At 39.1% G+C, this 25,202-nt stretch overlaps 1 protein-coding gene across 6 annotated transcripts in view; it reads left to right on the forward strand.

Annotated features, from left to right (window-relative positions):
- The window catches only part of ap3b2 (adaptor related protein complex 3 beta 2 subunit), a 46,412-nt gene that overhangs the window by 1,594 nt on the left and 19,616 nt on the right, over positions 1-25,202 (forward strand). For 5 of the 6 annotated variants that reach the window (XM_023351871.1, XM_023351878.1, XM_005814163.3 and 2 more), the window contains exons 2-13: positions 12,591-12,666; positions 14,374-14,448; positions 14,690-14,785; positions 16,163-16,323; positions 16,501-16,567; positions 16,794-16,976; positions 17,738-17,935; positions 19,332-19,429; positions 23,636-23,690; positions 23,839-23,910; positions 23,994-24,056; positions 24,161-24,293. In XM_023351871.1, coding sequence (XP_023207639.1) covers positions 12,591-12,666; positions 14,374-14,448; positions 14,690-14,785; positions 16,163-16,323; positions 16,501-16,567; positions 16,794-16,976; positions 17,738-17,935; positions 19,332-19,429; positions 23,636-23,690; positions 23,839-23,910; positions 23,994-24,056; positions 24,161-24,293 — 1,277 coding nt within the window. Of the gene's footprint in view, positions 1-5,804; positions 5,865-12,590; positions 12,667-14,373; positions 14,449-14,689; positions 14,786-16,162; positions 16,324-16,500; positions 16,568-16,793; positions 16,977-17,737; positions 17,936-19,331; positions 19,430-23,635; positions 23,691-23,838; positions 23,911-23,993; positions 24,057-24,160; positions 24,294-25,202 lie in introns of those variants that run through there. The other variant, XM_023351885.1, reaches the window with a different exon arrangement.

Consider the following 25,202-nt stretch of genomic DNA (forward strand, 5'->3'; position numbering starts at 1 on the left):
TCAAAACCGGCACTCAGCCATCCACACACATTGACAGACAAGGCAAAGAGAGTATTAAGTCTTGACAGGACAGCTGTGCATGAGGCAGTTCTGGACTTTATGGTAACATAATAAATGTAAAGCTTAAATTAAATTGTCCTGCCTGCAGTTTGCCACAAGCTACTGAAGAGGTACGGCGCACTTAAAGAAGGCGCTGCGGTCAACAAGAGTAAAACTAATCTTTGTCAACTAAAGCTATGTGTGGTGGAACACTAACACTGCACGCAACACCCTGAACACACCTTCCCAAACGTGAGACAAAACACGGCATGTGTGTGGTTAGAAAGACCCTCTCAAAGTCCAGATCTAAATCCAGTTGAGAAGCTTTTGCGAGATTTAAAGACGGTGGCTCGTTGATGCTTTCCGTCCAATCTGACTCAGTTTGAGCTATGTTTATAGAAGCTATAATTTCAATCTCTGGATATGCAAAAGTTGAAAGTTTTATGTTTTAGTTTTATGAAAAGCTGTCAACACCATCCATCATTTTCCTTCCGCTTTATGTGAAACTGTGCACCTTGTGTTGGTATATTTACATTGAATTTTGTAACTGTTGCAAGCCACTGAATAAAAAAAGTGGATTTCCTGCTTCCAGCTTAAAAGTGGGCGGAGGGCCACAAACCTAACAAATGTAGCTCTAAACTTGTTGCTTTAGAAGAGATGTAATGAAGTCTAGATCGTATGGCGAGAAAAAATATTTCCAGAAAACGAGAAGCATCTTTTTTACTTACAAAAAAAATACCATCATTTATTTTTAAGAGAAGCACTTTTAAGTTTTTGTTGTAGTTGTGACTCATAGAAAAGACTTTTAGGACAAGGATTTGAAAATCCAATTTTTCCATGTAATTTACTGGATTAAATGTTCAATTAGATGTTTAACTAAAAGCCCAATTACTCTTTGGACTATAACAAGCAAATGAAATGCTTCCCTCTACCTTCAGTTGATCGATTTTGCTTTTGTCTCCTTGTGGTAGTTTTTTTTTTGTTGTTTTTTATTCCACTACTTCTCCTATTTCTATCCTCTCTCCTGTATTTTCTGCAAACTCTCACATAGCTCAGTTTGAATCCCTCCTTATGTCTTTTTATAGTCGTTTTCTGACCTAAAACTTAATTCAAACTTCAAATATTTTCGACATGGGTTCAAATGCGCTTGCGACAGACCGGCGACCTGTCCAGGGTGAACCCCGCCTCTCTCCCGGAATGTAGCTGGAGATAAACACCGGCAACCCTCCCGACCCCATTAGGGACGAGGGTGAATCGAAAATGGATGGATGGATGGATGGTTCAAATGCGCATTCTGTGCTGTTTTTGTAATTCACCAGCAGAGGGAGCTCTTTGAGTGGATGCTGAAGTTTCTGGTAGTGATCCTTTACGTTTAGTTTTTTACTGATGCTGTCGATCATTAGTCATTAGAAAAGTTTCCGAGCTTGGGTTCCAATCTAATTAATTCTTTCCAGTTTGTGTTTGGCATTTGAGTGTTTGTCATTTTGAATGATGTTCTTGTAAATGTAGTTTTTTGTTGATAAAGTTGGTTGAAGCTTTTATTTTAAAACCCAGTGGTGAGAGCGGGTGGCTTGACCTTCAAATACTGAAAGTAATAGATGACTTGGAAAATGGTGGAGGAGTGCTTTTCCACTTTACTTTTTTTATTTTTATATTTAATAAGTCAATTTGGTCCATCTCTAGCTCTGTCATAGTGTTAAAGGGCTAAAATGAGAGCTCTGTTGAGTTGCTGTAAGATAGGTGAAAATCTCTAAAATCTCCAGAAAATGCACATTTGTATGGAAGCCCATTTTTGCCATGAAAGAAAAAAAAAAGCCCAACAGGAAGTTATATTTATGAGTTTTGAAGTCTAAACTGTGAAAGAAAAGGTCATTATTTTGACTTTCAAAGTAATAATTGTATAGAAATTTATAATTGTTAGATTCAATGCCATGATTATAAAATGCTGGAGCTAGCCTCCTTACTTTGTATCTCATAATTATCCTTTTTTAAGTTCAGAATCATGACTTTGAAAGCAGAAATTATGACTTATTTCAATGTTATTTTAAAACTCATATTTAAGACTTTCCGTTGGGGTTTTATTTTGTTCTATCATGGCAGAAATGGGCTTCCATACAAACAAGAGTAACCTAAAAAACAAATTCTTAGAGTGACACAGAAAAAAAAATTTAGTTACTCTCCAGTATATGCCCACTGTATGTGTCCAATCAATTTTTAATTTGTACTTTGTATAAATGACTATTATATGCTCTTACACACAGCCTTTAAATATGCTTTTAGCATATCAAAAAAATATCTATTGTTTTGTTGAGAAAAAAAACCCTCTATCTTATGCTTCCCATTGATCCCTTATCACTTTTTAATACTCTTCTACAAACAACAGGAAGTCTGGTCTCAGAAATGTTTCTGTCAGAGACGAGGTGGATTTATCAGACCCTGACATTTCCTGCCGCTAGAATAACATTGAGAGTATAAATATGCAGACTGCCATCATTTCATTTCCATTTCCGAAGATAAATTGAAAGCAAAAAGCCGTAGAGACAGACAATGGCTGTTCTCATGTTATAAGACTGGACTATATTGGGAAAACATGAGCTTATGACCTTATTAGCTAATAAATAAACCCATATTCTCCTCAGTTTCCTTTTTCTTCCGTTGTTTGGATCCTCTCTATGCTTTCTGTGGGCTTTTGAATATCCCCCACTACTATCTATGTCAGAGGAGGACATTTAGGGAATCCAATGCCTCTAACCCTATATAATGTTGACATGCAGGGCTGCAAGGGAAAAAAAATTAATCAGAAGAGCACTTTTTTGTCCGGATGAAAAACTACATTAGAGAAAAGACGACGAAGCAAACCAAACAATGTAACCTTACCTAGATTTATAAGAACTAATGGGGGAAAAAGTTATGTCAACATTCTTTCAAGAGAGGATTTCTTAACCTACCACTGTACTTGTGCTTAATTTACTGTTAGAAATATTCGCTGTCTTTTGTCAACCAAAATGTGCTTAAAGGGACAGTGCAATGTATTTTCCAACCACATTGTGCCATTTTATAGCACAATTAAATAAAGTTAGCTTCAGTTGTTGTAAAAATGCTATGACTTAAGAAAAATTTAATTTTGTAATTTAAGGCCTTGAAATTGGGCTTCTGTCTCTTTAAGGAACTCCCGCTCTTTCTGAAACTCCGCCTTCGAGAAGTCATCACAACATGGCTCCTCTATTAAAATCCCAAAATGAATATAAACATCCGACCCCAACTGTGCGTACCTTCATTTCAAGGCCTGATGGAAAAAGAAAAGTGGCATTGATCACCGAGTTTAATCTTCTTCTGTTGCGAAGCAAACTTAAAAATAAAAAAAATAAAAAACAGTTGAAACCGTTACCATCAGAATCTTTGGTCCAAACTGAGACGTGTTTGTGACTTAGCAGCGTGAGTGTTTGGTTTCTGCTTGCTTTCACTTAAATAGAATTGGGTTTCTGTTGTTGTTCTCAAGCAAACAGCTGCCGGCACAAACAGTGTAGCATCAGTGGGATATTAATCCTCTCCTTGAACTCCTGAAATACGGTGTGGCTAACAGGCGTGTCTCCACAGAGAACCCAGCAGGAGATGGATATTAATTATCCAGCTTCTGGAGATACTGCACTTTAATAATTCATGGAAGTCTTTTTGGAGTATGTGTCTTTGGAGAGAGCTTATCCCTCTTTCATGTACATTTGATGCCGCTGCACTGCACCCAAAATAAAATAAAATACAATTAAATAAACTCTTGATTAAAAGGGATCTCAGTCAGAGCCGGCAGGAGAAACTACTGTTTTCAGATTCTTCCGGTGAAACTTTGCCATCCTCGCTTCCTGCTGTTCTGCTATTATTACATTTAAACTGAGAACCATGTTATCAAAGCATTGAGAAATATATTTATTTATTTATTTATTTATTAGGGATGCAAGATATAGAATGGAATAAAACATTCAAGAAGGTTCTTCAAGTCAAAATAAGGGTGAAATGAATGGGGGGGGGGGAAGTTCTGCTTTGTGTGTATCTGGGCCAATGAAGCTTGGGTCGATCAGAATGCGTTAATATACAAATAATGCGATTTTACCTAACTTCAATGGATTTAAAGGGAGATCTTGATTAAAGCCAGAAGAAAAATCGTCACCTTGCTAAAATAATAGCCTAAATCATTTCATGCCAAAAATTATTTTGGTAACAATTTTTTTTTTTTTACTTTTGGCCAAAAAAAAAAAAAAAAAAGAGACTTAGGCCGTTATTTTAGGAAGGTGACGAAATACAACTCCAAAGAACTCTGATTGGTTGGTCGATGCCATGTATGATGTCATCAGCGGTACAGGGAAGCTTGTTTTTGGTATTGTCAACTTCACCTTGATTAAATAGCAATTTACAACAAAACAGCTGATTACATTGGAAACCCGCGACATGTGATTCTCAAAGCAGTGGCTAAAGTGTGTTTGAGTGATTTTAGTGGGAAGTCGGACCCGTGGCTGTAAAGCTCTGTGAGCCGGAGCTGTCAGTGTCATTTATTGTAAATGCAGCAGCAGCGGCATCCGCTGGGTGCATCTTTTGTTCGGATCACTGGTTAAAGGGCGGGGGGGGGTATTAACAACATCTAAACACATCCCAGCTGATCTGTTCACAGATGACAGAGCGAGCATATGCGAACTGAGCTTCAAGGCAGCTTTTTTGGGGGTTTTTTTTTGTTCGAGCCGAGAGGAAAACAGTGGGAGAGGGAGCGAAATAGAGACACCTCGCGTGAGAGAGAGAGAGAGAGAGAGAGACGTTTTCATCACGACACGGCCAAGAAAGCTGAGTCATGTAAGCCGAGATAAAAAAAATAAATCTGGGCCGTTCAGGATATATTTTTTAAAAAATGAATGAGATAGCAGAGATTTTTGAAAAAAAATTTTAATGGGGTAAATAAATTAGGAATATCTTTTTTTAAAAAAAAACAGAACTGCTGCAAAGAGAGAAGTACATATGGTTGTAACTGTGAAGAGGAGGGATATGGGTGGCAGTCACTGGAGGAGGGGTGACAGCTTGGTTAAGTGAACAAGAGAGATGATAGCATTATGGGAGACCTTGGTGCGTTGTGTGTGCACGGAGAGGCTGGTGCTGCAACAGGAACCACATGAGCAGGGAGGAGCCGCCCGAGCGAGGAGAGATAAAACTCCACGCCCCTCCCTGCCGAGCCGAGCATCCATTTACAGAGCAGCTGATGTCTGCTGCCGCTGCTGCTCCGAACAGAAGGGAATAATAATAATAAAAAAAAAGAGGCACTGAGTTGCTGTTCAGCTCGAGTTGGACAAGTGAGCAGAGAAGAGTCGGACACATACAGGACGTTTTGGGAGGATCTTATTCTCTTTTTTTTGTGCCAACTGGATGTGGCTGACCCCAGACAAACTGCCCAAGGAGCATCTTTAAGCAATTCCCAGTAAAAAAGTACTGCAGCCTTTCTCTACAATTCTACAGGTTGAAATTCACGTTCTATTCATTTATTTTTTTTTAAAGATGACCACTATGCAAAGATTGCTCCAGCTGCCCGTGAATGCTGTGAACATTGTGAAGACGGTGCAGAGTCAGGTCCAGGGCCAGGAGGAGGACAAGAGCCCCGTGTTGAGCCCCGACAGTGGGCAGCAGACTTGGTACAGCGCCCTGCAGCCGGATGAGCTGCGCCACCTCCGATCTGGAGGCACTGGGGGTGGCGGAGGAGGTGGTGGAGGTGGAGGAGGTGGAGGAGACCAGGAGGAACGAGGCTCACAGGAGGATGGAGGTGGAGGTGGCAGCTTCCAAAGTCAGCCCCTGCGGTACGATAACTCACATCTGCTGGTGCTGCTCACCTCTTCAGGTCTATAGGTGCCTCATAGCCAAAGCAGATAACACTGAAAGTAACTCTATGACCGCTTGGTTGCACTTCATATTCTACAAAGGTTTTTTTCTTCATCCATGGATCTGTCAGAATCTTTGTTTTCACATGTTTTGCAGGAACGAAATCTGGTTAGTCTTCTTACCCAGATCCTCCAAAGCAGAGGTTCTTAAACTTTATGTGACCAGTACCAAATCAGTAAATAGTAAAAGTTTTTAACCAGGTATTAGGGTTTACCAACGTTAACGAGCTGGTGACGGTTACAATGTCAAAAGCACTGAAGTACTGTGTCAGTCCTTTCCTATAATTTAAAGGGGCAGTATTATGTGTTTTCCAGGCACATAGTGCCATTTTATAGCAGAGTCAAGTAACTGAGTTATTAAACTGTTACCTTCAGTTGTTTTAAAAATACTATATACACACACACACATATATAAATATATATATATACTTAAAAGAAATTTGACTTTGTAATTCAACTCCTTGAAATTGGGTCTCTGTCTCTTTAAAAACTCCTGCTGTTTCTGAAACTCCACCTTCAGGAAGTCATCACAACATTATCTCCTCTATTAACCCTTTAACAATGTTTTTTATCAGCGTTTCACTGATAAGCAGCACTGATGCTATATGTAATATCTGTAAATAACGGTTTTCAGCAATAACGCAATTTTAAATTCAGATATCAATATCGGCCAAAGTTTTCACAATGCTGGGTCCCTATTGTTTTACAGATGCAGCAAATTGTTAAGCTAACGTCTGTGGAGTAGCTAATTGTAACCTGACTGCAGGAGCAGACAACTAATTCATTAGCTAATATTAGCTTGAATGCAGAGTAAAATACAATTGGTGAAATTGGAATTTCCGATCTTATCGGTGGAAAAAGATAAAGAGAAATTTACTTATAGTCTATTTTCCACGTTGGACAGTCAAGCGTTTCTCATCATCCTCAACAAGAATCCAATGTGGCTACCTTATCTTTAAACATAGTGAAAACTGAGGTAATAAACTGTTTATTTGGCCTTTCTGACAGTTTGCTAGAGTCTGTACTGCATAAGCCATATTAGTGAACATGTTTTTTTTGTTGTTTAAATTCATAAAATGATAAGGAATATAGCTAATGTGCTAATAGTAGTTAGCTTGTTGCTGAGTGAGATGTGATATTAATTAATAGGTTAATTTAACCTGTTTGAACTAGCTTAAATTGAATTTGATGCCCTCCAAGGATCCACTTTCTGAGATAAGCCAGTAGCCTTGCTAGTAGTTCAGTTTCTGTTGGGAGTTCTTCAGATGTGCTCCACTATGCCTTTAATAGCATAGTGGAGCAAATTTCCAAGTAAATATCAGTTTGTTCAAATAGATCCATTTGACTCTTTATCAGAAAGATTAGCTTTGAATTTGCATGGGAATGGTTGTTCCAACTACCACTGAAGGCACCACACTTACAACCAGTGATACTTGTACCACAGTCTGAGAACCATAAAAAAATTCTTGCTTCAGCTCCAGTTGCTCTTGAGCTGAAATTGTTACAATTAAAGATGGCTTCTTTTCCTTTTTTTTAAAGTCACAAAAACGCTTGATGCTGACACAAAGCAGAATTAGCTACTCACCCATAGAAACCTAAAGAAAACACAATCAGGTGAGATAATCTATCTTCAATCTTAGTGCAATTTGGAGGGGATAAAAAGCCTTTTCAATTGGCTGTTTTTGAAAAGCCAAGGCTGCTGCTCTTAATTAATCCAGCCTCAGACGTCTACACAGAATCGCTGACGCCTAATTGTCAGTTTCGTGTTCATAGCTGCAACCTTCAATCACTTGTTTCAAAATGTAATGAAATCAGAGCTCCACTTTCGGAGCTGGCCTCTATCTGTCACTCTCGTTCCTGCCCCTTCCGAAACGTAGGAGCCGCAACCCCTCAATCGTTCACTTAAAGCCGATTCCGATGAATTCCCTTTCACGTCGTCTCCTTGTCATGTCGCTGCTGTTGCTTCCCGGGAAGCAAGCCGACACCGCACCTGACGTCGCATCCTCGAGTGCCGCCTTACCTTCATGGATACCTTCCCGCTGATCTCTTGGCTTCTTGTCCCGGGTAACCGGAGTGGCCCCGCGCTCCGTTGGGCCGCAGCAGGTTCAATAATTCACAGGTGTTGTAAATTCAGCTGTCGCTGGGCAGGGAGAGGCAAAGAAATATAAATAAATAAATAAATCTAGTGAAATTGGAGGAGTAGAGTCGGTGTTGAGTTTCTGAAGAGATGGGAAAGGGTTTGTAAAAGAAAAAAGTAATATATTCCAGCATTCTTGACTGATAGCAAACATGTCTGCCGTCAGTCATCTCTGTCAGGTTGTACTTTGCACGTTTGGCTTCCACTCTAAGCCAACGTAATTAAACATTTCCGAGTTTAATTTTAATTAGACTTTAGTGGGCTTGTTTGCCACATGAATCCCTGTCACATTATTAATTAGAGAGGCTGATTAGGATGCTTTATCATGGTAAGCTGTAAAAGCAAATGAAGCCTTACGGCCTTCTCTCCTGTTACATCCTGGGATCCAAGAACATAAAAAGGATTTTCCAAATTTTCGGATTAACTCCTCCGTTTGGTATCCAACCCGTAATCAGGTTGCATTATGAGGAGGCTGTTCTGTTCCTGGTTGGAACATTGATGTCGATGTTTATGATCCTAATCAGCTGTCTGTGATGACTATAATGATTTCCTGTTTATTTCTCTACTAATAGCTTTTGTTAGGAGGATCTAATCAGGACTTTCCCCCCCTCCACCAGATAACGATTCGAGTAATTTAAGAATAGAATTAAAAAAAAATAATTAAGTCTGATTTTACTTTGAAATCAATGCACTGAATTTGATAGAGTTTCTGACTTGCATAATACTCAAATTGGACCCTTCATGTAGTTTTCGGTAAGCTCTAGTCTTGCTGTTGATATTTAATGCAGAAAACGTACGTGTCGCGCTACAGGCTGGCGTCCTTACTTTCTGTTTGGATGTGACTTGTTGATGTCTCATTTCCCGACATATTTCAGTGCAAATTTCCAGATGTTTGTGGACAAAACATTCAGCAACACATTTTGTAGCACATTGCTTTGAAAGTAATAACATGTACTAGCCAGTGTTTCAGCTGCTCTCGTTCACCTATTAACCGTTTAAAGTTTAAATATCTAGGTAATCCCCTCATAACTTTTGCTGTTTTTCAGTGAATAAATGTTGATGATTCATTTTGTCTGCGCATCCTTAAAAGGTCTTAAGTTCGCGTATCTAAAATTAAGGCCCTAAAATGCCTTAAATTCATTTTAAAAAGTGTATTTTTAGACTTAGACTTAGACTGACTTTATTATCATTTTGCATGCACAGGGTGTATACAGAACGAAATTTCGTTGCATACGGCTCAGGACAATGTTAAGACCTGTGGTTAAATAAGTTTTGTTGTGGCAGGACCATTTAATCTTGTATGGTTTTTTTCCCCTCGCGGTTGAGGCTACGCTAACTACAAGCTAACATAGCCTTGCTAGCTAGCTAACTTTTTTGTGTTTCATAGGATATGTAAAATATCTTCCAGTTCCACCGTTAAATGTTCATAAGAATTTAGGGGTCAGCCATCTTTGAGAGTGTGTTCTTGCATTATTATGCTGTTACCGTTGTATTACTTAAAAATGGTGTCAAAACAACAATGCTATCGTTTGTCGCAATAACTTCAGAGACAATTTATAGCCCAGTAGATTTTGTTATGGTGACAAAAAGGCCTATTCAGGAACAAAGACCTTCATTTTTGATGTCATGTGGTCAATTTAAGCTGAAAAACCAGGTGACCATAACGACTCTGTGCTTTTCGGTTTGTCTTTTTGTTTTCCACTCTTCACTTCGCTTTAAGTAATCGAGGCTCAACAGTCTAACCCTTCACTCTTGAACTGATGCAGGCGGATATTTCTGTTCAACCTAAAAAAAAACCAGGGATGACGTTGTTTTGGTACAACGTCATCCCATCTAGAAATGCTGGCAGGCGGCGAACCGTTCCAGAACCGTCTCAACAGAACAAATGTCATTAGAATAGTTCTGAATACCGAAGCCGTGGGGAGAGGATCTTGTGTTCCGCTAACCAGGATTAGATTCACCCATTTTCATGTCCTTTGAATGTTTTGGGGGAGCTAAATTTGTCATGCGATATTGAAAATGTTCTCTCTTTTTTTGCATTTACCCACAGCCTCAGTTCAAGGCTCTCGTCTAAAAATACCCCTCATTGTTTTTTTTATTATTATTATTTTTTTTTTAATTTTTTGATGGGTTTAGTGTTTGAAGTGCCTGACAGAAGGAACTACTGTATATAACTATAACACTGTGATGCTGGGGACACGTTGAAGCAGCAGAGACTTAGCACTGGTTTGCACCTCCATCTCAGTGTAAAGTGGCGATGATCTGCAGCGGCCACGTCCTCACAGGTCTCCACTCGCTGATGTCATGGGACTGAAGCAGATGGGCTGTATTGAATAACCCATCGCTCCCCCTCCCAGCTCATTAGTCAGACGAAATTCAAAGATCCTGCCTTCGGATTGATCATTTCGTCTGAATAGTTATTTCTATCATCACTCTAAAAAGAAGAGGAAGAAAGAAGAAGTGTTGTTAGAATGTGATGTCTTTCATCATTTTTTTGTCTATTTCAGATTGACAACCTGCTTTCTCTATGAATACAAGGAGGCTAAGGAACATTATTTTTCTTTCTGTATGTACATTATTTTATATTTGACAAAGGTCACGCACTCCGCCTGGATTAATAGCGCATAAAAAAGTGATTTTGTGTGTGTGGTGCTGGTGGGGTTTTTGATTGAACACAAATATTTACATTCGCGTGAGGGAAAGCATGTGTTTGGATCCTCCATCTGGCAGCTGCAGTATAACAGCGTGAGCAGCATGAATCAAAGCTTTCTCTGCAGGAAGGCAGGAAATCACTTAACCACATTTTATTGCATCCTTCGTTACCTTGGAAACCAATTGGGGTGGGGTGGACTCAACTAAAGAGACTAAACAGTTCAGGGGGGGTTTCTGCTCAGTAAAACCGTCTGCAAGTTTTCTACTGTAAGAGTTTGAAACGTGTGAGTGCTTATCGGTTTGCTCTGCTTTATGAATGAAACAATAAAGCAGATAAACCCTGTGATACTGTCATCAATTTGTGATTTCTTTGTTCATGCTGTCAGCAAGCGGCGGCCTTTTTGTGACCGCTGTTTGCCTTTTTTCCCGCCCAGCAGGTTTGGCAGAAGCCACCAGAGTTGTTTGTTGTAGCTCTTCTGGCTGCAGGGCGGAGCAGTCGCTCAGAGGCACTTGTGTTTTTGCGGGAGGGGGGCTGTTCTTGTCGTGCCTGACAGAAATAACAGATATGAATGTGTGAGGGGTGTTCAAATTAGGGATGCAAACAATTAACAGACTAATGGTCGATTACATAGATTAAAATTAGTTTCAACTGATTAAATAGACCTTTTTTTTAGTGCTGTAGTTTGGCCGCCGCCCAGCAGAGGGCGCCACTGGTCACCCATAAGCGGAGCCAGCTGACACTGGAACAAAGATGGCGGGGGCTTACGGAGAATGAAAGAGAAACCGTCCACACAGAGTCCGGTTAGGGAGGTAAAATGTACTTTAAGCGGTTTTGTTTAGAAATATAAACAGTCGAAAGCTCCTTAAGTTTCACCTTAGTAGCGGCCAACCAAATGATGGAGCAGTGACAACTTGTCAACCAAAAATTACTGATGCGCTACAGGAAATAGGGCTGAAAAATAGCAACACGATAAATAAAAAAAACCAACAAAACATTGCACTACGAAGTATGGTTGTTTTTAAGGACTGTTGCCCTTCATGCACTAAAGTTTCAGTGACCAATCACAAACGGTACTAATACTTTTAAAATATTGATTAAGTACTAGTTAAAGTGGCAAGTGTTTTTTACTCATAGCATGACAGATGAAAAAATAATCCATCAGTGAAACTTGTAATTTTTTCATCCATATTAAGGAATTACTGATTTAAAACGAGCTTAAATTTCTTGCTGAAAGGTTGTAAGTCAGGTTTGCCTTATTTCAAGTGTACTGCGATACTTGCACAAGAAACTAGGCAAAAATTCTCAGTAAGAATTGAATCCAGTGCTCATCTGTATTACAGATATATGCTCATGTAAATACCCCACTAACACTGTATGTGAAGTTTAAGCTTTAGATTTAATTTTGTTGTGTTGTAAATATAGCTATATTTCCATTTTAGTATGGGGGAGGGATAGGAATCAACTGGACATGGAACAGTTCATATCTGCTTTTGTTGTCAATAACCACACACTGGACAACTGGGCATCAATCACCCTGACTATTTGTTAATCTGGATTAACACTTTATTAAAGCAAACCGTTTTCTTCTACAAAACAATCAGGAGTCAGCAAAAGTCAACATTTTCTCAGGGATTATGCGGCTCTGCTATCGCCTGCTGCAGTATCACAGGTTTAAGTAGTTTGCAAACCAAATTTCTCACTTCAAAGGGAAACCTTTCTAGGTCACACTAAGACACTGCGAAATATCCTGAGCTGTGAATCCAAAGTTAAAAACGAGCCTTAAAGTTGTGTATTTCTCCTGCTCTTTTAACATAAAGCTGTGCTGTGAGCTAACCTTCAAGTTTCCTCCTCACAGGCATGACGACTTGAAGGAGATGCTGGACAGCAACAAAGACTCCCTGAAGCTGGAGGCAATGAAGCGAATTGTGGCTGTGAGTGGGATTAATGTTTACTTTGGGATTTTGCGGATCAGCAATTTTGGGGTGTGTGATGCAAAAGAAAAAAGTGCACTATCATTACTAGAGGTGTACGCAACCAAAATATCACTAATATATCGATACCATGTCGGTATTGGATCAACGCTCGATACTTTAGCTTCAGATTCCCTCTTGAAATTTTGTGTTTATTTTCATATTGCAGTTTCTCAGTTCTACTTCAAAAGGGATTTTGTTTCAATCTGCTCTCAAATTCTTATTGTTTTGCACGTTGTTTATTTATAAAAAAAAAATGCACACAAATCATGCCAATATGTTCTCAAAGTATTTTGTAGATACCTGTAAACTTTATCCAAATTGTGGCCTAGGTTTGAATGAAATAATTCAAAGGAAAAAACAAAAAAAACATCTTAAGGCGAGAAGTTTGACAATATATCAAACTTAAAAGAAAAAAGTATCATATCAGTATTGGTATTGGCGATGTGGGCCCTGCATTTACTTGATATTGTTTCGATACCAAAATATGCTGTATCACTCGCCTCTAAACCTTACCATTGCTTTGACTGGCAATATTTTTAGTATTTTGGAGCAGTAGGACAGCCGTAGTGTGTCATGAAGTAACTAAGATGTTAATAGATCCAAACTGTGCTGTCAGCTGTTAATAATTCATGATCTGTGTCAGTTTCCTTAATCTGAAACGCCACACCCATCTGCTCACTCATCACCACTGCGGGAAGATGAAAGTACGCTAGCAAGCATCAACAGAGACATCCTAGAAACTGCTGGGTTAAAAACAAACCATTTTTTCATTTTTTTAAAACTATTTCTGGCAAATGTGACACAAAAATGGCTGGATTGATTTCAAAGAAAAGAGATGGATTTTATTTTTGTCATTCTTTTAACATGCTAGTATGGGTCCTTCAAGTAAACGTGTGCCAATAATTTATATTTTCATCTTGTTAGTGTTTGTGGATGTATTTTGAGATGGGGAGGTTTCAGCCATGAAGTATTTGTTTGATCACATGACAGTAACAGTGAAGAAGAATTGTGTTTAACTGTCGCAGAGAAGCGACGTCAGAGGTGCATTAACTTTTTTATGATTTCGAAATTTATGTAACATATAAAACATCTGTAAATATAAACCGTAGCTTAAAAATTTATATGGACTGTTAAGGGTGGGCAATTATCGTATCGCTTATTTATTGTGAAAAATGTCTTGTCATTATAAGAATTTTCATTTATCGTTATGTCGATAGATGTTTAAAAAAATGGCTAAAGTCATCAGTCTTCCACAGTTTTTTCCATGAGAGCGTCAATAAATGTCAATAAATTCAAAAATATGATTAAATAAAGTAAGGAAGCAGCATCCTGAAGAGTCATATTTTAAATAGGAGTGTTTTTCAAGAGCAGTATTTGTTTCTAGGGCTTTGAATGCTGGGCACAGCCATAGTTAGCTAAAAAAAAACTATAACTAGTTTTCCACTAGTTGAGTTTTTTCTGCAATAACAAAGGTAGCCCTACTGCTGTCAATCACATGAATCCAGATCCAGAACGTTGAATGTGATTTGAAGAACTCCCAATGTGCCAATGGCATAAATCTAGTGCTTATGTTAACAGAAATGACCCAACAGTTTTTATGTGTACTACATTTTGTCTTGTTTCTTAAAAAGGGTTAATCCTTTCAAATTCTTGTTTTCTCTCCAGATGATCGCCCGCGGTAAAAATGCATCAGACCTCTTCCCAGCTGTGGTGAAAAACGTGGCGTGTAAAAACATTGAGGTAGGTTGTGCTAGTTCGGCCTCTGTTTCCTTTGGTTTGTGTTGTTGCTGTACATAGAAAAAGAGGCTCCTTGTATCTCGTTTTTTCATCTTTAATTTTCCAGGCTTGCGAATTTCTGCTTCTTCCCTTCATCGTGTTTTAGAAAGTCTCCTGGTGCTTTGATTTTATCTCAGTGGAATCAGTTTTCCTTCCCAAGTTTGCCTGAACGGTTTGCTCCCATCTTCCTTCCTTCTGATTCCAGGTGAAGAAGCTGGTCTATGTTTACTTGGTGCGTTACGCCGAGGAGCAGCAAGACCTTGCCCTGCTCTCAATTTCTACCTTCCAGCGCGGCTTAAAGGTACGTTAGACGTTTCTGTCATGTTGACAGGATGCTCTGAGTGTGAACTAGCCACATACATCATTTAGCAATGTTTTTGCTTTAAAGGTAGTAAAAAACTTTACTTTAATCTTTGTTAGTCAAATTTACAGGCATTATCATAGATCCCTTCAAGGTTTATTGTGTAAAAACACCTACTGGACCAACAATCCCATGATAAACCTTCAAGAGATTCCACACAGATTGCTTCAAATGCATTGTCCTTTCTTCCCTACATGTTTAAAGTTTGTAGTCTTTCGGTAATTGCATCGACCTAACTAGTTTTTTTGTTGTTTGCGGTGTTTTTCCCATCCACAACATTTTTTGTAGCTGAAATGTGTAAACAAAAGCATTAAAAGTGGGATAAGTACATAGATATATGGGTCTTCAGCAGAGCAATGAAAGGTTGAGCCAATGTAATGCTTTTTAAAACCTAAAGCATAACGAGAACAGTGTGGGTCTTAATGTGGAGCCTTGATGTTCCCCATGACTAAGTGGGGAAGCAGTTGAGAAGTAGTTCCTTTGTCATGATTTTCCCTGTTCCTGTCCTTGTTCTGGATCCAAATTGAACAAAACACATCACATTTTTAAAGGGTACCTATTATGCAGAAGTCACTTTTTTCACGTTTTTTGTGCCCATTTACATCTCAACATCTCCTAGAAACAGTCGAAGTTTAAGTGCTTAAAAAAAACAAACACCAAGCCAACTTATGGCAAAAAGTTCATGATTTTTGATGTCTAGAAAACGAGCCATTTCCAAAACTTGCTGACTGTTGACTGCACCGTTACCTAGCAACCCAAGCGGAGCTCCAGTATGTTTGGTCAGCTGGTTTTACCGCTGTATGTGCTGTACAATGGCTACTGGAAAAGACAAGTGTTTTGCTATTGACTTATTATTCAGACACCATTTGCTACATTCTAGTGTGTTGTGCAGGAGGCTCTTTTTCTGCTTTTCAAACATGTGCAGTTGTATAATTCCGCATCTGTTTACAGCCATGTAAATGTTGGGTGGCCAGAAGCAGCTTATTTGTGTTTAAAGTGACAGGAGGCTCTAAAACAGGTCATTATGAAAGAAACTCAAAGAAGGCAGAACTTTGAGGATTAAAGTTGCACGAAGTAATATAAAGAATGACTTTGTGCAAAAAAAATTTAACGAACAGGTTCTATATAAACCATAACTCTATCCTAACCTGCTGAAGGAAGCATAAAAGGTAACATTTAAATAATCAGAAAAACTAAATTAACATTGAAAGATGGTTAGCACCTTTAACACTTGAGCGATCATAAATAAATTCCTGAGCTCATGAATATTACTATTTTAATTTAATTGATGTTGCCGTAAATGTTTTTAATTGACAGGATCCCAATCAGCTCATCAGAGCCAGTGCCCTGCGAGTCCTGTCCAGCATACGAGTTACAATCATCGTCCCCATAATGATGCTGGCCATCAAAGAAGCTGCTTCAGACATGTCTCCATACGTCAGGAAGACCGCTGCCCACGCCATCCCCAAACTCTACAGGTACGTCTGCAGCAGCAGCCCGGAGAAATAATCATCACTCAAACCTCGTCAGTGTGAAAACACAGAAACCGGCTGCTGATCCGCCAATGAAATCCTTTTGTTGTTTTTACACTTCAGCCAGATTCGGTCGATATGGGAAGTTTCTCACTAACCATTTTTTTTTCTCTCTCGTCTTAGTTTGGATCCTGAACAAAAGGACCAGCTGATAGAAGTCATAGAGAAACTCCTAGCAGACAAAACCACGGTAAGCTTTTGGTTTTATACCTTGTTTATTTTGTTGGACATTTTTGCTCAGCTCTCACAAATAGAAACAAAGAAGAAGAGAAAAAAACCCACCTGCGCTTCCTTTTTTAGCAATTCAAGCAAAACATTTGATCGTAGATTCCAGCTGTACGACTTTCTAGTCAGTCAGTGTTTAGGAATGCAGTCGTAACGCGATCAGCTGGTGCCTGATTCAAAATGTGCTCCAGCTGGTGGCAGGAAGTGTCGTCATGGCGTTCGAAGAGGTGTGTCCGGAGCGCATCGACCTGATCCACAAGAACTATAGGAAGCTGTGCAACCTGCTTATCGACGTGGAGGAGTGGGGCCAGGTCGTCATCATCAACATGTTGACCCGCTATGCTAGGACCCAGTTTCTCAACCCAAACATCAACGTGAGTAAGAAAACACACGCAGACACGTGTAAGGAATTTCTAACAACAATTTTCATTTCTTGTTGATTCTTTTTTTAGTTTGTGACTTAAAGAAAATCTACATTTTACCAATTTTTAGTTACTTCTATTAATCAGTTCTCTAAGCTAATCATGTTTGTTTGGTCCTAATATGATCAGGTCAACAATGAAAAGCTGAAAAATTAGTAAAATGTTTTTATTTTAGTTTGCTGGACTGAGAGAAATTTTATTGGTTATTCTGACGATTAATCGCATGATAAAAAATTGGCACTTTTTGCATCTACAATCCCTTGATAAACAATTTGCTTCCTTTCATATGCAGTCTGCTTTAGTATCATAAAAATATTAAAGATAACCAAAGAAAATAGAACAGAGTTAAAAGATAAAATAAGATAACAATGTTGTCCAAACAAGCCTGGCTCTAAATAAAATAATAATTGCCCCTTTTTTACATAATGCTATCTCACTAGCATTATGTATTTTTTTCTTTTTTTTCCATTTTTTTCTCCGAAGAGTTTTTGCGGAGCTAGTGGTTCGTATTTTTTGTACAGTAGGCAGACAGGAAGGAGGGTGAGGAAGACATGTGGCAAAGGTCGTCGGGACCGGGAGTCGAACCCGCGACGTCCGCGTCGAGGACTAAGGCCTCCAAACGTGGGGCGTGCTAACCCCCTGCGCCACCACAGCACGCCCCTAGTTAATCATTTTTGACGGTTGACCACAAACACACTCCCCACTGACTGCAGGAGTCTCTGCTGGAGGAGGGAGGAGGCGGAGAGAAAACCTTTTACGGCTCGGATGAAGACGAGGATGAGGACGAGGAGGAGAAGGAGAAGAAGGCAGAGGCGGCCGCCATGGCCAAGAGGAAGCCCTACGTGATGGACCCCGACCACCGGCTGCTGCTGAGGAACACCAAGCCGCTGCTGCAGAGCCGGAACGCAGCCGTGAGACAACCACACACACTGCACACACTGCGAAAACGCTACATGTTGGCATAAAGCAGGCCAGGCCTTCAGCATCGCTCTGGAGTTATGGTACAAACCATGAATGTCCACTAGCTGCAGTATGTAGCTTCTATGAACAGTACGGTTTTTACATATTTGTTAAAACTGTCTTTTGCCGTTGCAGTATAATATGAGATAATCTGTGAAAACTTTTTTAGCTTCTTTGCCTCCTCTTTGTCAGTTAACCTTGGGTATATGCTGCTCACCCCTATGCTAGGCTACAACTAGTTTAGCAGAGCCTGCAGTGAATGCTAAGGCTGATTAGCATGGCCACTGGTGACAGCAATTGTTCAGATTCCCTGTAACAGTGAGTTGTTTCTTTCCCATTATCACATTGAGCAGTATGTACACGGAGATGATTGACAGCGCTAAAGCCCTCCTCCTTGCTCTGATTGGTTGTTTCTGTCTGGGAACGCTGCATTTCTGCAAATGATAATAGGAGCGCGATTTTATTCACAGATAAGTTGTCTCATGTTTTGCTGTCACAACATGGTGACAATTTTAACAAATACGTGAAAAACATTTTTTATAAAAGTTACATACTGCAGATTTAAAGTCATGTTGTCAATAATTCACCACAAAAGCATTTTTAAGGTCTTTGAGGAGGGCATTCAATCTGAGATGATTTTTACTCAAAGAACTTGTGAGCAATTTGCACAGGTGGACAGAACATGATGAACATGTTTTAATCTTTTTTTTTTCTCCAGCTCTTTGTAATTGTTATTCCCACACCTTTGCGCTACTGTACTACTTCCAGCTCCAGGAGGCACTATTTATTGTAAATGCTTCCCAGCTGCTAATGGCTAATGATGTCAGGGATTAGCTCATTGACATCCAACTCACAGAGATTTTATTCCCAAACAGATTTCCAAAAATACACACTTTACAAAGTCTTGACACACACTGTTGTTGCATATGCAGCTTACGACCGCAGTAATGGAGCTTTAAATTGTTTCCAACACGCTGATTGACTGTATTGTGTTACAGCAAAACATGAAAACAAACAGCGACATTTTTAATAAATGCACTGCCAGATTATTTGTTCTCCGCTTTAGCCTGAGCACAGTAAACGGAGAACAGAACAGTATTTGTCTCTTTCATGCTTGTTTAACACATTGGCTTTGTGAACACAAACACATTCCACATCTGCACTGCAACACAAAGCTGTAAATAATAATAATAAAAAAACAGTGATCGATTATAATTGTAATGCACAGAAGGAAATTAACCGGCTGACTATTGACAGTGGCAAATTATCGTAAAAGGGTTGTTGTAGTCCACTGAAGCTTTACATTTTTATTTTATTTTTTTACCAAGACAAATATGCAAATTCCAGGTGGTGATGGCTGTGGCCCAGTTGTATTTCCACCTGGCCCCGAAAGCAGAAGTTGGCGTGATTGCCAAAGCGTTGGTCCGCCTGCTGAGGAGCCACAGGTGAGCTTTCTGTATTTCTCCTTTCAAAACGTTCTAAAAGTAGTCAATCTGGTCGTTGGTAGTCGCTTCTTTAGCAAAATAAACATCATAGTTCAAAACTATTCCCACCCTCCAACTTTTTCATGTTGAAACCAAGAGTTTTTATGTATTTTATTGGGAACAATGCAAAGTAGTCCTAATTATTAAGTGAAAGAAAATGTTTTGTTTTGTTGTTTTTTTTAAAGTAAATGTTCGGTAAATTTGTTTGAAAATTGCTGCAACTTTTCTGGGGCGTGTCTCCACCAGAAAAAGATTAAAAGTTTTGTTCGTTGTAAAGTCTTATTCGATGAAGAGCCTCTGCGAACTTTGAATTGGCAATTTTACCACATGAATATGCGCCGATCTAAACCAGCGGCGTCCAAGCATTTCTGCCACACGGGAAAAATGACAAACCCTGAAGCCCTCAAGAGCCATAAAAATAGGATTTTTTTCTTTTAAAAGAAATAGAAAAATAATTTCATAGTCTTTTTAAAATTTGGTTTTGTTTTTATCCGCTTACCAGGAACTGAATAAGCAATATTTTAACAAATTGAACAAAGTAGTTAGACCCAGGGATGTGCACAGATAGATACTAAGGGGTGCAAAAGCTCCTCCCCCTTTTCATCTTCTTTTCATCATCTTTATTTTTATTTTTTTTTTACTTTTTTTGTATTTCTGGATTTAAAAGCCCCACAACATGGCCATATTCTGTGCCGCTGCTCTGCTATACTTGATTCTGCTTTTGCCAATTTATTAAAGAAACCAAACCGTAGAATGTTGGACAATATTAAACATCTGCATCAGACCTCATGTGACTATTTATTTGAAATCGGTATATAGATGTCATGTTTAATCTGTGCCAGTAGGAAATCTCACACTACTAAAGGCAGCCGGTGTTCCCATGAGGGAATGTTGTGTTTATTTAGGTATATCTGAGTAAAAGGGGACTGAATACAACAGCTTCCTTGTTCTTTCTTAAAATGCTGATGGAGAGTATTGTATACTGTGTATTTTATTTGGACAAATTTTAAAAAATTTAAGGCGTACGAGTGCTTTTGCAAGTCACTGTAAAAAAAAAAAAAGGACTCATGGAGAACACAATGAAAGTCTCAACAATGGAAAATAAAGCTTTAATAACTCCCCCAAACCCTGTGATGCTGTAAACAACAGCAAAAAGGACAAAGAGAGGGAGGAAGAATAAATCTGTTAGGCCCTAAAGCAGAAAACGGATATTAAACAAGGGGGCTCGGCGAAGCTGAAGTAAACACGAAAGCATAAACCAAACAGAGAGATGACAGCACAGCACCTCTGGGCTGTACGTCCTGTAGCCTGTCAAGCCTCTTATTAAACAAGTGGCTCTGCTCTGGGTTTAATGGAATCATCATTCAAACAGCAGCATCTCTCCATGTGTCAGAAAATCACTGAACTGAGCAATATCTTTTATTAAGCTCCATCCTGTGGAGCGTGGTGTGCCTCATGTTTCATTGCAACTTGTAGAGCTCCCTTAAGGGATTAAATAAAGGTCCTTAACAGAAAAGCTACAAAAGTACATATTTAAAGTTCAATGATGGACTGGATATTCCAAATGTTTCGTTTTTCTTTATGGTGCTATGGTCTTTTTTTTTTTTTTTTCGTCTTTGATATAGATTCATTTAAAGAGAGATTTTAACCAATACAGCAGGAGTATCAAACTCGTTTTTATTTTGGGCCAAATAAGAAATCTGAATGTTCTTAAAGGGCCGGTTGTTCCAGAATGCATTGATAAAACCCATTAAATTGTTAAAACATCACTACATCTGTTTGTTTCAGCATTCTGTAAGCGTTTCTTAAAATTAAATAATATTGAACATCTTTTCACACTGATTCTGTATCCAGGATTTTGTATCATATATTTTGTGATGCCAATTTAGAAATATTTGTAAGGATTTTTTTGCAATTCTTCCGCTAATGTATAAAGTTAAATATGACTTTTCATTAATCGCTGCATCGATCACGGATTATAGCTTGACATTAAGTGAGGCTGAGGTAGCAGTCACTTAAACTCAATGTTTATGGCCAATTTTGAGAAACAAATTTCAGTAAAATCAGAAATAAAAATGTGGGGATCTATTGATTTTGTGTAAATTTTGCAGATTTGTGAAAAATTGGAAGGACTTATTGATGCTATTTAGAGATCGGAGGGCCACATAAAAGGCCTTGAGTTTGACACATGTGCAATACAGAGTCCCAGTCCAATACTTCAACAAGTGCAGATGCTTAAAAACTCTGAGGGTTTAAACTACATCTGATATTTTGTCCCAACTGGAGTTCATACTGGTGCAGCCTTGTTTCTATAGATATATCTGGCATGACACTTACAGCTACTGTCTTCACAAAAATCTCAAATATTCCTAGAAAGTCTGGTTTGTTTGGGTCGGTGTGAACGCGCAAATCAAAGTAAAATCTGGCACAGTCTGATTGCATATGTTAATGGAAGCAGACTGTAGCGCAGGGCATTCTGGGTAAATACAACCTAAACAAACACGTTAGCAGGTTGTGGTCTTTTGAGGCTAAAATCTGACACTGCTCCGTTTTTGTTCACATTTTGTGTAAACGGAAGTTGCGCTCAGTGTCTTCTTCAGAGGTTTTTGTGTTGCTTACATCAGTGGTTCTTGGTGCAGCGCCTACAACAGGTGAGGACATAAACAGGTTCGGATCAGTTCATTAGACAGTGCAGAAGGAAAGTGAACCACACCAATTGAAAAAGTAACAAATGTTAAAGTTATGGTCCCCAATCGAACTGAGTCTACCAGACTATCAGGTGTGAAAACATCCTCAGACAGACTGGTTCTGAAAGTCATCAAATTTAACGGCTAGTGTTTCACAGTTCTGCCTGGGGAAATCAGGCAAACAGAAAGTGTGACTCGTTGTAAAAGGTGAAAAATGTAAAACCCAGATTTGATCAATGAACGAAGTGCGTGTGGGCGGGGCTTGTATCCAGTGAAGGTAAAATGCCAATTTATTGGTGCAGTAAAAATTGACTTTCAGAGCCTCCGTACGCAGACTGATGTATTTAATATTTCCTCTGCGTATGTGTTTAGGAGAGATATTTGATACATGCTGCTTCAAGCAAGACTACCTCATGGTTCAGCATGACACATGATGTAGCAGAGATTATGGATTAACCAAACAGGTTATATGGTTACAGAGCAACTACAGGGTTTACGGTAGCATTATTTGATTAATTTAACAAATACAGCGTGTTCTGTTGAGTAGCTTTGTTTCTCACCAAGCCGTAAAGATACACTCTGATATTCTGACCTGCCAACTATTTTCTAGTTAATATAGACATGGGAGAAGAAAACTATGTACTTTATTATTTTTATTAAAAGTTTTGTCATCCTATTCTATTAACACTAAGACTGTGAAAAAATAAGCAAGCAGATTAGTTTGTGAAATATATTGAAAACATAAAAGAGAAACAATAAAAGCTTGAGCGTTTAATCATTTAAATAGTTTCCCAGTTTCTACCTTTTACAGTGGCAGACGTTGTTTTTATGTGAAAGGAGCACAGGATGGAAATGAACTGACAGAAGAACTGAACTGAGACTCTCATTCTGTTCACACTTATCAAGTCCACATGAATTAACAGTTAAAATAATAAATTTCTGGCTGTTCAGGCATGAAGAAGAGGCTAAATATACAGGGTTCTTTCATTTTTAAATGTATTTTAAATGTGTTTCTTGCCTCTCCAGTAGTTGGCGCCCTATGCAGTATCAGAGACCAAACAAATTGCTAAAGAGCTATAGACTAACACAGAAATGTTGAATCCTAATTTGGTCAAAGTTTTTCTATATTGCGAACTGTGTTCCATTTCCTACATACACACCTCACAATAAAGTGTTCAGATATTGACATTTTATCATTTTATGCTGATTTCTAATTAGTAATTACTAATTAGCAGTTAGCTACTTAGCTAATTACTGCTAAGTGATAAGTTAGGTTTCTCTCTGCTATCTAATCCATAGCTAATCCGAACATTAGCAATGCTAATTGGCTAAGTAGCATTGCTAATTTATATTAGCTGTGGACGTCCAGTGTGGTAACTTCAGTGTTATAGTCCAAAAAGACTAAAACATTGAAGTAATTCGACAAAGATTTATAAAGTAATCTGAACCAGTTCCTTGCATTTCTCTTTACTTCCATCAGTGAAGTCCAGTACGTGGTTCTTCAGAATGTGGCCACTATGACTATTAAAAGGCGGGTAAGTTACACTTGTTGGACTGTACTTAGTCTGTGTTTGTTTTGCATTTTATATTCAAAGATTTATGTGGGGGGTTCTTTTTGGTGTGTGTGTGTGTGTGTGTGTGTGTGTGTGTGTGTGTGTGTGTGTGTGTGTGTGTGTATTGCAGGGCATGTTCGAACCATACCTGAAGAGTTTTTACATCCGCTCCACGGACCCAACCCAGATTAAAATCCTCAAGGTTTCTCTCTGTTCTGTTCTGTCCAACCCGCTAAACCCAGAAGGCTTATTAGAACTTCGCCGACATCTTCTTGTTTTTCACAGCTGGAGGTTCTCACCAATCTGGCCAATGAGACAAACATTTCCACTATTCTCAGGGAGTTTCAGGTAATGTCGAATTAAATGTACTTTATAATAATTCCTCGATTTTGTTGACCTATGCTGTGAACAGAGATACAACAATAATAATCGTGTTTATGTGTTTCCGGCAGACATACATTAAAAGCATGGATAAAGATTTTGTGGCTGCAACAATTCAGGCAATCGGCCGCTGCGCTACTAACATTGGTGAAGTGAGGGACACGTGTTTGAACGGCCTGGTGCAGCTGCTGTCCAACCGAGATGGTAAGAGTAGAGCGAGCCTTAAAATTGGTAAATATTTTGTAGTAAACGGGATAGTTGCATGAAATTTATTTATTTTAATCAGTTCTATTTATTAATGTCTGTGAACTGTAAATGTCAATTTTTATATAAATCAAGGCTGCTATATTTTAGTGATGAAACGATTCCTCGAATGATTCGACTACCTCGATTATTAAAATTCCTCGAGGAAAATTTACGTGCCTCGAAGCTTCGTTAATTTATGTTTTATTATTTAGCGCTCCGTTGCGTGGAGCTCTCACTTCCGCCTCTGAGTTATTGACGGATGCTAAGTGTTGGCGGCATAATGTCCAATTTTCAAGTTCGGCCCGTGGGGATTTTATTGATTGGTGATAACGCCAGAGTTTTCATCGTTTTTGGGGGACCAATAGACATCCTAAACTGGCGCGATGCCTGGAGTCTGGCAGCTTTTCTCCTCCGGGAGCTGCTGGTTCAGAGCGAACGGCGGGAAGAGCTGCAGGAGTATTTATACAGGTGAGCAGATAGACTGAACACGGCGGGCGGCTGAGTAGTTGATGGTTACAGTGTAAATGTAGCTTTACAGACGAACCGCACAATAAATTTCATATCATCCCGGTCTGAACAAACGGGTGGCGGAGCGCATCGTGGCGGTAAATGGCTGCTCGATGAGTTTCTGAGTGTGACGAACGAAGGTGCCATAAATATCCCATATTGCTCCCCCCTTGTTCTTACTTTCGTCCCCTGGTCTACCGGTTCCCGGACTTGTCTGTCCCCTGGTCTGTTTCCTCCCCTCCACCTCCATCTTACGGTCGTTCGTTCGCCTGCCCCCCCACCACCACTCCAGGCGACATTTCCCGTATTCTCAAACCCAAAGCTTGACGGGTATGGGGCAAAGTGAGAGTTCATCTATTA

Source organism: Xiphophorus maculatus, chromosome 2 (assembly GCF_002775205.1).
Source record: "Xiphophorus maculatus strain JP 163 A chromosome 2, X_maculatus-5.0-male, whole genome shotgun sequence".
Taxonomy (NCBI): domain Eukaryota; kingdom Metazoa; phylum Chordata; class Actinopteri; order Cyprinodontiformes; family Poeciliidae; genus Xiphophorus; species Xiphophorus maculatus.